Source organism: Diabrotica undecimpunctata, chromosome 6 (assembly GCF_040954645.1).
Source record: "Diabrotica undecimpunctata isolate CICGRU chromosome 6, icDiaUnde3, whole genome shotgun sequence".
NCBI classification, from domain to species: domain Eukaryota; kingdom Metazoa; phylum Arthropoda; class Insecta; order Coleoptera; family Chrysomelidae; genus Diabrotica; species Diabrotica undecimpunctata.
Window position 1 is genome coordinate 93,774,545 of NC_092808.1, and position 15,032 is coordinate 93,789,576.

Genomic DNA, 15,032 nt, shown 5'->3' on the forward strand with positions numbered 1-15,032 from the left:
GTAAATGAACAGTTTTATTTAAATATGTAATCATCGAAAAAGCGTTTACAAAAAACTGCGTTAAATCAATTGTAATTAAAATTAGATATAGTGCATACATCGTTTTTTGATAATATTTTAAAATATTTTTGTTTTTTTGGGTAAAAATCGAGTGGCCAGTAATTGGATTGAAAATTATGCCTATTATCTAGTAAATAACTTCATTAGTCAATTACTAGATTTCAGCGAAAGTGAGTATTTCCCACCTTTTTTGCTCTTATAATGCACGCAATGTATTGTTTAAGTTCTTTGTCTTGTTAAAATTTCAAATGAATGTGACGGTCCAGATTTTGACCATACAAAACAGTTGTTAACTATTGGCACCATGACGTGGTCAACTATCGGCGACCGGTGGTCAATGGCTGGCTTGAACACTGGTCAATCACTGATATTTAAAATTTATATATCATTTCTTTTCCAGAGTAAAGTAAGTAAGAAAGCTAAAGTATTTTTCAAATACTCAGAAAATGACCTATTACAAACCATTGCCGATATTAGAAATTATTCAATACGTGGTGCAGAAAGGATGTATAATGTTCCTTACTCTACCTTTATTAACAAAATAAAATGTAGTTCATAAAGAATCCATAAAGAATTAAAGAATAAAAAATAAAGAATTTCCATTGAATAAAAACCTGCTTGTGAAACAGTAAAAGCTATAATCTATAAGCCGGGAAATAAATGGTTTAATGAATATTCGGAACGAATAGGCACTGAAAGAAGAAGAATGAATTCCTCAGGCGACATCTAGAATATATAAATAGAGCGAGATCCTATGTTTCTGAAATCAGTATCAGGCAGTGGCATGAAGATATACGCAGATACCTGGCAAGTGAAAACGCAGAAGATATCTTAGAAGATCCCACAAGAATATTTAACTCTGATGAGTCAGGTTTTGCTACAAATCCTAAAACAGGTTTGGTCTTAGGACCAACAGGGATGAAAAATTTCTATGAAATCAAATCTGATTCAGAAAAAGAATACATTACAGTTCTTTTCACAATTTCTGCAGATGGACAAATTTATCCTCCTATGATTGTTTATCCCTATGAGCGAATTGCTACAGAAATAGTACGAAACACAAATCTGGATTGGGTCATTGGTAAGATTCCATAGTTACGTGTGTAATACACTCCTTCCATTTCTAAAACAAAAAGGCGTGAAGTTCCCTATACTTTATTTCTTGGACGGTAACAAATCTCATTTGACCTACAATCTCAGCAAATTTCGTGCAGAGAAAAGAATTTTTCCCAAATGCAAAAGCTAGTTGAAGGAATGTTGTCCTTAATTGGAGAAGAGCAAATAATAATAAGCCAGTTAACAAAGCAACCTTCCCCCTTCTAATAGAAAATGCCACAGAGCGAGTTAGTGGGGATTCTATTAAGAACGGATTTCGTAATGTGGATTGTATCCCTCTAATGTAGAAGCTATATACTTTGGTAAATGCATGCAAGAATTTTGGGGGTAAACAAGAAAAACAATACAAGTAGAAACAAACACACTGAATTTAAGATTCCACATTTTCTTTATTTTGAATCACTAATTTCATTGCAAAGAAGAAAAGAATTTAAACGTGCTGAAATGTATGAATGGACAGGTGATAAATCGGAAAAGGAGTTGTTTGAAATATGGAAGAAGTTAAAGAAGACACAGCAGTAAGTTAAGACACAGCAGTAAGTGAAGTTCTAGATTCAGCAAAAGAAGATATTAAAATAAATAAAACAAATACTATAAGAATCAGAGAAGAAGAAAGGTTTACTTGGGTAGCAGCTGAAGCAAATGTTGTAGAAGGAGAAGAGGATAACTACGACAAAATAGAAGAGGTAGCTGACAAAGTGAAGGATAATACCGACAAAGGAGAAGATAAGTATGACATAAGAGAAAATGACGCAAATAATGTAAAAAACGCAAAACAAGAAAGACGTGATATAACAGAAGAAATAGAACATAAAGCAAAGGAAGCGAGACTATCTCTTTGGAAGCTGTTAAGAAAGACCTTAAAACGCATCAGAAAAATTGTCAGCATTATTATCCATAGCAGTGTAGTGTTAAAAAGGCAGGATTATCGACGTCTAACGCTAACAAAAAATTACAGAACCGAAAAATTAGCACTTCCTTCTTAGACCACATTTTATGACCAGAAGAGGCGCCTGAGGAGAAAAACCAAATGGTAAAAAAGGAAAAGCTGCCCTATGCTACTACGTCAAAAAGGTGGCTTGAGTATCATGGAAACAAAGAAAACCTTGGAAATAAAAAAATTAAAAGAAAAGGAAGAAGGTGCTATAATAAGAAAAAGAAAAGCAGCAAAAATCTATAAATAAAAATACTAAAAATCAAAAAAAAGTTCAGATAAAAACAAAAAAACTTAAAATAGACTATTCCAAAAGCAAGGGAGATAAAGACTAGTCTGAAAGCACTCTGAAAGTTTTGACGATATATCAGAACATTTCACGAGTGACAGCGAAGAGGAACCCTTAACCAAAATCTGAAAAACCTGAAAAAAAAAAATGAAAGTAAAAGACAGAGAATTCGATTTAGTCAGTTTTCCTGGTAAAAAACATAACTACGTTTGTACTATTCTAAACGTAGTTAGTCAAAATGAAACAGAAGTTCAAGCTCTTTGTCCTGTTGACAAATATAAATCAACCTATAAGCATATTGACGGTGATATTAGCACAGTCACTAAAGTTCAGCTCGTATGAAGGGTGGAGCAGCCAAAACTTGTAGAAAACCGTATTAGGTAACTTGTACGGAGAATCGTATTCGGTACAAATTTTCCGCTGTAATACCTAGCAAGAAGTAAGCAATATAAACTGTTAATGTATCGAATCGAAGTTTTATTTATATCGTTTGTTGTGGGTCAATTACTGAGAAAAACGTGGTCAAACACTAGTTGTCCAGTGGGCAACAACCGGAAGAATACGAATTTATGTATATTAAATTTTTTTTATTAAAAAAATTTATTTGGGTTTTATTATTTATTAGTTTTAACGCTGTTATACGATCTTACATTATAAATGAATATCTCAGCATTTTTTGTTTTGTGCAAAATTAAAAAGAAAGGGAGTTATATAAGTTATATTTTTTTTATTATATTTATGAAAAGTCTCTTAATTGGTCAATTACTGGTTAACTCACCCTATATGATCAACATGGATATTTTTCACACAAGTTGATAAACTCAAGATATTAAAGAAATAACTGTGGCAATATGTGGCAGTGCTCGTCACTTCTTACGCGTATACGTAATATAGTAAAGAAAATAAAGTAAGACACAATTATAAACAAATAGTATCAACAAAAACCTCTTAAACAGGACATACAATGTAAGCTAGATCAGGAAAGCATAAGGATAAAACAGAATTAGATGACAAACATCGTTATAATAAAAGTTGTATATTGGAGATGATTCACATAAAAAAACTGGTATCAAAGACCTGTCCCATTCATATGCATTCTTATTTTGAAGAAATTAGTATATCACTAGTATAATATTTAGTGTAATTTATAAATATGTAATAAAGTTATGTAAACATGAAACCGCCTAAAGTTCAGATGTTGTAGTTTACAGTACATCAACCTAAAAAGTTGGAAAAAGAACAGCTTTAGCTACAGTTTTTTTTTTGAGAACATTTAACAATTATCAATTTAACAATTTTTGGTTGCATTATTCTTCAGATTAATTTTCTCGTCGTTGGACGCACTATAAACCGGGCATGATATATATTAATTTTTTCAGGAATGCTTAATAAAAAATATTAAAACATGACGCTATGAGTGGGAGACAAAATTTTTGGGGTATTAAGCGTAACGGGCAACCGTAAATTAAAAAGTTATGGTATGGTATAAGCGGCGGACAATAATTTTGGAGCATCAATCATAATGTTATAATAATTTGTAAATAAAGACAAAATAACCATACCTGCGCATTGTGCTTTTCAACTAATATAAACATTTGCTGTTCCATCTTTTTAAATTTGGCTTGATACTTTTTATTATTTCTGTCTACAGTGTCAGCTAATATACTGAAAAAGAATAAAAAAATACCTAATTATTCTATATTCTAAAAACTCATATTTGAATAATATAATCAAAAATAATATCCATACATATTTTTAAAATAAATCTAATACTATTTAAGTATATTTAGGTTATGATACGCGTTGAAACCATATATAGACATAATACAAATAGACTGACTGCTGCCATACAGTAGCGTTCTCCTAGTGCGACGGATAAAACTGACGTAAAGCAGTCTCTACATCTCTTTCTAATAAGCCGGGTTTATCGACCACGTGAACTTCTCATTGGTCATTTGGGTAGCTTGGTCGATAAACCCAACCAATTAGAAAGAGATGCAGGGACTTCTTTGCGTCAGTTTTCTCTGTCGCACTGGGGGAACGCCAATGTATTGTAGCACTCTATTTGTATTATCTGTCTATTTATATTATATGTCTATGGTTGAAACAGTACACATATTAGACCACTTGGTTATGGTTGAAACAGTACACATATTAGACCACTTGGTTATGGTTTTGTCTAGTTAACAAGTTACTTTGGGTCTTTCTGTTTTCGCTTTTAATAATACCAGCATTTACTTACAGTATAAATAATTGTGTTCTAACAAAATAGCCTAATTCTACTATCTTGCAGGGATTCCTTCCCGACATCCACGTGTTTCGACAATGTTAAAAAATGATTTGCACAGATTCTTAAATTTTCACAAAAAGTGAAAAAGGGCAAATTAGAAAATTTATATTGTAAAAGTGCTGCTTTTTGAAATATTAGCCTTTAAGGCCTATAATTTTTTATATGCTCAAACCAATTCTGAAATCATTTCTCCACACTGAAGCTGATATCGTAGAAAGAAGTTTTGAAAGTCTGTAACAGCTTCTTGGGGTAATGGCAACACATCTCTGTCCACACATCTTTTGTTTGACAGCGGAGAACAAGAAAAAGCCATTAAGAGATAAACCGGATTAATACGAACAATGTAATATTAATTCGATGTTTTTCTCCTTCAAATATTCATTGTTTGACGTGCTGTATGGGGGTTAGCACTGATATGATGAAGAATGATGTGACTTATTTTATTTTACCTTATTTTATCGAAGAGTTAAAACGAATTGTTATATATTGTTATCTATATATATATATATATATATATATATATTGTTATATATTATATGAACATCAATCATTCTTCGATACGGCAATCAACATAAGTATTTTTTGCGCTTCGATCAAATTATATATGGAGCCCATCTGTAACGGTCTTTTTTCATACCTAAATGTTCAAAGCACAGCAGCTTGTATTGAAGTCTATGATATGTCAAGAGGTGTCACTATCTCTCTGTAAGTCACATGCTGATCTCCTTTATTCGTGTTAAGCACCGCATCAATGTTTCTCGGAACAAAAACCAATTTCGGTCGACTCTCACGACATTCATCACTGACAGACACATGAACACGACGAAATTCTGCAAACCAACTATAAACGGTCTTCTACTAAAAATTGCACTACCTAATCCATTCCATATATTGTTGTCGAGTAGGTAAGTCCTTTATAAAATCATAAAAAAAACATCCAGCGCAAACTTTTACGAATGATTTCCATTTTCGAAAACACTCCCTTATTTTAAACGTTCTGTCATCACTGGCTTCGCGATAATAAATGTAAATAAATGTAAATGACGTCATAACTCAGTTACGCCATCTATAGCTCGATTGTAAAATTTTGTGGTTATTAATTCTTCATAGCAAATTTGTTACCGTCTCCAAAATATGATTTTTAAAAATCGTGAATCAAATAACCGACAAGGTTTATTGTTCTGTAGCAACTACACGTTGTACTTCCCTATTTTTTAGCTAAGACTATAAATTCTTATCTCGCCCATTCTGTATGTGTTTTTTAGTATTATATATTCCACCGAATATCGTAATTAATTGTTTATTAAAATCTGCATTAAAGAGATTCTGATCGTACATCATCAGGGCCAGTTGTTCTGTTTTTTAATCTGGGAAAACTTATCAGCGTTTTTATTTTATATGAAGTTTATCTACTTTATACCCACGATTAATTCTACCTGATTTTTTCTATTTTTTTTTAATGATTTTTTCCTGTATTTCTTTGTTATTTTCATGTTTTCGTTCGAGTTCTTGTTCTTTTGTATCCTTCATTTTTCTTCTTACTTGGTTGTTAATACTAATAATAATAACCGTTTAGGTATTTCTGCACTATTTTTGTTTCTTCCTCCATCAAGATCTTATCGGTCACCTACTTACAGCTTTTCACGATCTCGATGTTCGTTCTTGCACCTAAAATATTGATTTTTCTTACGCCCATCAATAGTTTATTATCATAGTATATATCCGCCTACGAATACGATTTTGCAATTTTGCAGCTGTTTGTTTATGTAATCTCTTTGAATCAGTGTTATTGTACCATATTTTTTGTCATTTCCAGGTAATAACCTACGAGGAGAGCTCCTAAAATGAATTAATTGCAATCAGACCTTTTTCCCTTTAAATATAATTTATTCTCATGCTCATATTTTTCTTGAAAAAAATGAGGTCCAATATAGTTATCTGATCTTCCTCGTCCTATTTTGCAGCGAAATCACCTTTTTATTGCAAGAACTTTTTATACATATACTAGAACATAATGGTTAATTGAGAGTAAATCTTTTTTAGGTGTTGTGGGTGTATGTACGAGATTCATATTTACCGGAATGGCTTATAACTACAATTATTACTTACTTACTATTATTCTTATCTAAGTTTATAAATTAAAAGTGCTTGTCTAAAACTGTGTACCTGTAATTCTTACCTATTTGTATGATTAAGATCTTGTACTATTTCTCTCCCTTCCAATAGCCTTGCTTCAGCATTCTTTGTTACCTGTTCTAATGTAGTAACCAACTCTTGTAACCTAACTTTCAGTCTTGCCTCTCTTGCTAATGCCTGCATTAATTCCAATTCAATGCCTTGAGCATGCTCAGCATCTGAATATCCTTGTTCCTAAAAGAGAAATATTTACTACAATATGATGAAATTTTTAGGTAATCTAGAATTTTAAGATAATTTAGGATTTAGTTTAAGTCTAATTAATAACTATTGTTCACACGTTTGGATGTGGTACTTAAACTTACAGTTAAAGTATTTAAATTAACAAAGGGGCGAAAAATAGACATTCAGTAGTTCACACTCAATTTTTCTAACTTCATTATTACATTAGTAAAATTTTGTTCCCCGATATGTTATTGAAAGGAAGTGTTTGAATAAAAATCCAGTTACAGTTGCCAAGTGTGTCCAAAAACGTAAGATTCCTAATAAGAATCTAACACGATGACTGATTCCAAATAGATTAATTAAATTAAAGACAGTAGAGAATTGATTATACAAAGGCATATTAAATTAATTATGCGTTAGGAAATAGACAAACTTTGCGAAACGTAAGTTAAGTTTTTAAATACAAAATATCTCCTTTTGAATTTGTATCTCATTGACAACGCAAGAAAAAATTATACATAATATAATTATAAGTAAGTACTAGATATAAATTGGTATAAGACACATAATTTTCACAAAAAAAACTAAAAGAAATCACATGGACTTTTAACTAGGACAAACATATTTATAATTGGAAATTGTGTCAAAAAAAGTCTTTAATATTAAATTGTCAATAGTTTTAGTTAAAAATTTTATTTTGCACTTTATGTAACATTTAAATTAAATATACCTATATACCATAACAAAAAAAATTAGCTCATAAAAGTATATTAATTGTTGGACGGATGGTTAGTGACTACTTGATACATCTGTAATGCTAAAGAGTTAAAGCACGTTCAACGTCGAGATCAGAATCACCACCCACTGCAAATAGTCGCTGGGTGTCAATTTATATTGGAGAAAATTATAGAGGAAGGTCAAGCAAAAGACGTAACTGACTAGATATTTCAATAAAAAGATATAACATATAATACTGCGTAAAAACTTCGATACGATATAAAATTGTTGATAACGTAGTAACTTTAGATTAAATACAAAAGTTTTTTAAAACCAAATATAGGCAATCTCAAAACAAATTATCACTTTGTGACGTCTTAACTTTTTCACATATTCCCCAATACTTCAGATTTGTCTTCACAGCGAATATTGTTACCTACTCCCGTTTATATGGATGTTAGATAAAGAATTTTATTACCTTATGCTGAGTAGCTATAGCTAACAATGCTTCTGTGTCTTTTAGTTGGCCCTGAAGGTTTTTCAATGTTGCTGACTGAGCTTTCTGCTGCCCTTCGGAATATTTAAGTTTCAGTTCTATGGCACATTTCTCTTTCTCTAAAGCGAAGAGCTTGGATATAAGTTCAGACTTGTCTTCTCGTAGACCCATCAGTTCCTACAATAAAAAGAAAAAAAATACAAAATATTCAAATCTAAACCTATTTAATTTTTTATTATTTTATGTCTTAAGTAAAAAATATAAAAAAAATGAGACACATAACTATTTTATATTGCACAAATCGTCAAATACAACCCACACAATACAACATAATATAACATTTTTTTAATAATAATTGGTTATATTCTACAATCTGTCAACCTAAGGAATCGATAAAAAAACAGCAATCTGTAACTTTGTGAATTAATTAAGAATGTCGTGATGGATAAATTTTTAAGGCCGGAAAAGATTGAACGGGGATGTTTGTAGCATATAATAACACAAATTGGTATTTCTTTGATCTTGATTCCGCCTAATATTGCGCGTCAAATAAATACAAATATTTCTACTTAGATTGGTGAGAAAGTTATGCTGGGAGAGAATGACATCACTCTACTATGGACCACGATAGGAGTCGGGTTCATTGTTTATATTGTATAACGGGCGTTTCCAACCATTTGAGAGGTCCACATGGTTTTAAGAAGGAGATGAACGGCCGAGTTTTGAAGAGTGCAGTTTGTTGTCATCCAGGATAATCCGAAGCCCGAATCAGTGTCCTACCCTCCCAAGAATTGTCCATTTTGTCTGATAATTCTGATTTCTGTTTTTTTTTTAAGGATAACCTCAATGTGAGTAATGTCGATCAAAATTATGACATTTTGATTTATGATTTATAATATTTGTTTAAATTCCTACAAATAGTTACAACTGTCGCCACTGTAAGGTTTGTTGATGAATTTTGTTAATATTACTTGTAATAACTGTTGATGTGAAGTAATAATAAATATGTAATGTTTCTCTCTAAACCAGGAGTTGTAAAATTATTTCCTTTAAAAAGATTCTCATCCTTTAAATTTTTTTAGGAAAGAAAAGCCTTTCTTTCTACCCAGCAAAAAAATTCTTTTAAAAGACGTCCAATTCAAATGGTTTAGGAACCTTCTTGTGTTTTGTTGCCCAGGAAATCTCTGCAAGTATTTTTTTTATTTCTTTCTTTGTAGTTACCCCTTCCAGTCCCTCCTTTCACTTACTTACGACCTATCTCTCCAACCAAAATAAGAGTGGCCGTTTGCAAACGTTTCGGTTTGTTTGTTTACCCTATCTCCAGCACAGTAAATGCTCAGTCCCCACTTTCAACCCCCTATAAATGATACCCAATGTGGTAAGCAAAGTAAAGCGTTACATGTTTCCTTTAAGACGTTGTGAAAATCGCAAAATTTGGCAACAATTACACCTAATACTGACGGACAAAAATGGTGAGTTATTAAGAGGGTTGAATATTTTATATGGGTTGGATATACTGCTAGTATGCTTATTGGTCATACTGCAGGGACCTTTTTACTGAAAAGTTGTAAATCTTTACCGTCATATATACACCGTATCAGATCTGGATCTCAAAGGAGTGACACAGTGGAAAATAGAATGTATGGTTTGAATGAGGGAGGTCATTAGAAACAGATATGCAAAAAGTTCTACAAAAAAGGATAATTATAATTGTTAGAGTAGTCTGTAATAAGAGTATTATCCTAGAAAGACAATATGTTGATGAATAGAGTCGAATTTGAAAAAAAGTAGTTGTTTTTATTTGATCTAGTACTGAGTAAAGGATAAAAATAAGAAGATTCTGTGATTGAATTAAACTTTTCAATAAATGACTGGGTAGTTCTGGCGGTGAACTATTATAGATTTTCAGTCAAATATATTTTTTTTAAATAATAGTTAAGAACATGGAATGCCAAGAACTGTTGATAGACTCATAAACAGCAAAATACAGATCCATTTACTCCAGCCTTACTTAAAAATATAGTTGTCAATATTATACCTGCATCAAGACAGCCATTTCCAGGTCCATTTTTCTGGCTTCTTGAGTGCTGGAAGGTCGTACAGGTACATATTCGAGTTGAGTTGATTCCAAAACTACATAAGTTCCTTGAATGTTACTTCTGTCTGCTTTTAGTCTTGAAACGTGTTCTCTTAATCTCATTTCATGATCGTTATTCCAAGGTTCATCACTAAAAAATAATTTAAACTATAAATACAAATACTTAAATCTAAAATTTATTAAAATATTTTGAAAAAGTTGCTACTAAAGTTTACATGATATATTTGGAGAGATTAAGAGCGTAGGCGCAAAATTTCGGGCCAATGCTTTTTAAATGCATTCATTTTTATCGAATACTAAAAGAACTAATAAGTATTTTTGAAAAATTTAAACGCAGAATGAAAGAATACATTATTACTGAGGGCCGAAAGTCCCTGAAAACTTCTATAATGTTTATTTTAATAAGTTACAGGGGTGAAAAAAAAAGAGAAAATTTAGTGTGATTTTTAATTTCAACTATCTGATTCAAAACAACTTTTTGTTTATTCGAAGGGACTTTCGGCCCTCGGTAATAATGTAATCTTTCATTCTGCGTTTAAATTTTTCAAAAATATTTGTTAGTTTTCTCAGGATTCGAAAAAAAAAAATGATTGCATTTAAAAAGCATTGGTCCGAAATTTTGCGCCTACGCTCTTAACCAGGAAATATCAACCTATCTAGTTTATATAACCAAGGAATCCAAATTAAAAAAGTATTTTTATCAAGAAATTTATTAAGAAACATAAAATTTTCAAAAAACAGAGTTTTTATAACACATCTGAAGAAATATTCTAAATTTAAAAATTTATTTTTTATTATTCCAATAGTTGCAATAGTGTGGAATTGTAGTAGTGTGGATAAAATGGAAAAAATATTTGTTCTTCTAACCTCCCTATAAAAACTCTATCAGTTTATTATTCTCCGCCAAGAGGCTTTGTGCCTTTGATAAAGGCCAACATTTTTCTCCTGGCCCAATACTTGTTCTGTCGGTTGATATTGGATGAGCTGGAAAAATTAGAATTTTTCTGTGCTATAAAAACACTATTTATTTTACAAAATCGTCTGGAAATTCGATTTTGTTGTGATTTGTGCTATAGAAATCATGTAGTAGTGGGATACCAAGCCATGATTCGTATAGAGCAAGACAAAACGAAATGGAATTCTCTACATTACTCCAACTTTCTAACTAACACCGAGAAAATCCAGTATATTCAGTAAACAGACTGCAGCCAGTGTAATTTCCCTGACCTATGTCAGATTTATTCTACTCTAAGGAGTCTCGAGGCTACTTTCTGAAGTTTGACTGTAGATTCCCATGGGAAAAAGTTAGGAGTAGTCCACTAGCTACAGAATCATCCAAGTATCATCATTGGAGTAAACGAATTTTAAATAAACTGATAAGAAGACGACTAAGAGACATTTCCTAAAATATATCATTAATACCTGATTAGCCTAGTGTTTTCACCACCGAATGGAAGGAATCTGCAGTATCTCAGTTCCGCGGAAAAAAAAAGACGAAAAGATGATAAAAGAAAAATGTAGAGGGCATTCGAAATTCTCCACTGGTCGATGGAATAAAGGATTATTTAACCGCGTCACTGAGAAACCAGACGTAAACACAACTACATCCTACGGGAGCCGTTAGATATTATTGTGGTGAAAGGACTCTTAATACTCGGTCTTGGTTGCTAATCATATGAAATCAGTGGAAACTAATGACGACTCAACTCCGGGTATAAGGCGATACCCTGTTTCATTAGACTCACCTCGATATATCAAAACACCGCGAATAAGTGATATCCTACACGCTAGTTGGATCAATCAGAAGAATTATTGACAATGGTCTGCACCCAGCAGCCCAAGACAGAGTAGGATACAGAACCACAATCCGAGACATAATGTCACTCTTTCGTCAAAGACAAAAAAAGAATAATTCTGGTTATTTAACAATGTCTGGGCATTTAACAGCGTCTATTGCAGTTTCAGATGAAACATCAAGCAGACAAAAAAGCAGACTACGTCCAATAACCTTCGAATATCACCGGTGGCGAAAAACACCTACACTCATTGACAAAACCTTTCCCGCTTTACCATAACTGCATATCAATCAATTTGATACTTCTGAGACGTGCTATGTAAAGTTATCTGTCACAAGTAGTTTAGTTTTTTTTTTAATTTTTAAGAAGAAGAAAGATATGCATTAAGTCTATCTGTCATTATAATCCATTTACCACCACCATTAAAATCTAAAATACTGTAAGATTACTTTTATATAAATTTGATTCATAAACTACTTACTAAGAAAAAAATATATATTAGTTTCATACATAATACATACCTATCAATCGTAGGACTGTTATAGACATGATTTTGCCACGGAGATAACAAAATATCCGTACTTTGATAAGAATCTAAATGATGCAAAAGTTGTTTGGCCACGGTTTCTGCAGCGCTTCTATTCTGCAATGTTTCGGAATCATCTTCTTTCAGGCTAAGTTCTGTCTCAAGTAGAGCTAGAAGAACGTCGTAAGCTTCTATAATGCGATCACTTAGACCCAAAGCAAGTTGTAATGCGATGGCATTTGATTCATATTTACCACATAATAAGGCCAATCTAAAAGTAATATGTACACATAAATATTATGAATTTTATTTATTAGTCTGTAAATATTATTTATGTATATAGATTTTAACAAAAAAAATATCACTTTATTAGGTATTATTTGCAAGGAATTATTATTTTCAAGGTTTTGGCGAATCGGCTACCCGATTCTTTCGTTGCCACTTATGAGGAGACTTCACATAGAATATACTTATCTTTAGATAACCCAACTTGTCAAATATGCAAAAATACCAAGAATTTAGCAAAATACTGTTCAGCAAAGATATCTGTATCAGGCGACACAATTTCAATACCTCACAGTACAGAAGCAGCTGAGAGAAATATTGAAAATATTAACAATAGTAAAATTCTTCGACAAATTGATCCAAACAGACAGCGACAGCTCTACGGACACATATGTAATATTATAATAACATTCACTAATCTCAAAATACAGACCAATGATTCTATGTTTACAGAAACTAATTTTAAAAATCACACTGCACATAAAGTTAAACTAAAAAACATAAATTGTTTCTTTAAAAATTGACAACATGCTAAAATAGCCAGCGAACTAGTAGCGATATACATAAAAAAAGACATTAAAGGCATAGCAATATCGTTAGAAACAAACATTGGAGCAATTAGTCAGAATCAAAGACATAACTACTTTTTCCGTATGCAACATATCGTCGCTAAGATGTCAAAACCCCGTATCTCAATTTTCGATGGTTTTGCGTTTTTTAGGTGGCCTATATTAGGAAATCTAGCTGCATCGATTGAGAAACCTCTTATCGCAAAGCATGTGAAATTGCACCTCCGTCACTCGAATTCAGAATCTTTGTATCTCACATGTTGTACACAAAACAAACGCGTGTCTGAAAAATTGTTAAATACTGAATATTTTGTACAGTTATATAGGTTTATAAGCATTATAACTGTTCATTAGAAGCTATGGTAAGTGAAAACATCTTAATACTTTGTTTTAATAATACGTAGATCCATTGTTTTACGTTAAACAGAAACATAACTATTATTATTCCAAAAAATTTGAGGTTATGATGACTCAATTATTATATTTCAGTTGATCAACTGAAACAAATTATATAAATCAATTAAGGAAAAGCCGAAACTTGTCGGTTGGTATAAGAATTTCCAAAATAATGTATTTCAGTAAATTTTTAAGTAAAAAAATTGTGATACGAGGTTTTGTTACCTACCAAAATATAATCAAGTATTCACAATATTGATTTACGAGGTTTTTTTGGAAAAAAAATAAGTGTTTTTTGTTTTATTTTTAGGACAGCCGGGCTTCGAAAATGGTCAAATCAGCACTAGAAAATCTAAAAGCGAATCCTGATATTGACCAGAATAAATGTACTACCAATCGAAATTCACATTCTAAAGAGGAAGTCGCAGAGCTTAAGAGTCGTCATGAAGAAGATTGGAAAAAAGCAAATACAGGTTTTGAACAAGTTTGTGAGACCTTTCAAGAAGAATCCTCCAGTTTCTAGTACATTGCTTCTTCATCAGGCTGTTCACAAAACATTCAAGTACATTCCTGTATTATTTTGAACCCAAAGAGTACTGATATTTAAACAGGATCTCACTTAAAATATGACACCCAAAGCAGATGTCTGGCTAATATTAATATAGAAGATAATGGTATGAATGTTGATGTGAAAAAAAGTACTCAGGTGGAGAATATCAGTAGGGATCTAACTTTGAATACAAAAAATCTCAGTGAAGCTGCGAAAAATCGACACTATAACACCTACATTGAATTTAAAGAACCTTTCGAAGGATCAGAGTTAAGTTATCATCCAAATACTTCGTCGGATTCTGAAGATGAAGCTGTAAATGTCACCAGACGTAAAAAATTTAAAGCGACGCCTAAAGAAGTAAACGCTGTCCGAGAAGAAAAAAATGAGAGGAATAGGCGTAGCAAAAAAGGCAAAGCAGATTCTTTTACTTGGGAAAGAAATTAACAAAAATGTTTAAGAATGCGTGGTAAAGAATATAGAGGGAAAAATGAAGGATAAAGATAAATCTATAGTTACCATAAAGAAAAACTCCCGGAAAATGAAACC

General features: G+C 31.8%; 1 protein-coding gene and 1 long non-coding RNA gene across 4 annotated transcripts in view; both read right to left on the minus strand.

Annotated features, from left to right (window-relative positions):
* Window positions 1–15,032, minus strand: part of LOC140443569 (uncharacterized) — a 365,838-nt gene that overhangs the window by 10,640 nt on the left and 340,166 nt on the right. The window lies entirely within an intron of this gene.
* LOC140443566 (colorectal mutant cancer protein) overlaps window positions 1–15,032 on the minus strand; it is a 315,102-nt gene that overhangs the window by 10,640 nt on the left and 289,430 nt on the right. For all 3 annotated transcript variants that reach the window (XM_072534899.1, XM_072534898.1, XM_072534897.1), the window contains exons 9-13: window positions 12,679–12,954; window positions 10,302–10,491; window positions 8,246–8,440; window positions 6,869–7,059; window positions 3,962–4,064 (exon numbers count right to left, since the gene is read on the minus strand). In XM_072534899.1, coding sequence (XP_072391000.1) covers window positions 3,962–4,064; window positions 6,869–7,059; window positions 8,246–8,440; window positions 10,302–10,491; window positions 12,679–12,954 — 955 coding nt within the window. The remainder of the gene's footprint in view (window positions 1–3,961; window positions 4,065–6,868; window positions 7,060–8,245; window positions 8,441–10,301; window positions 10,492–12,678; window positions 12,955–15,032) is intronic.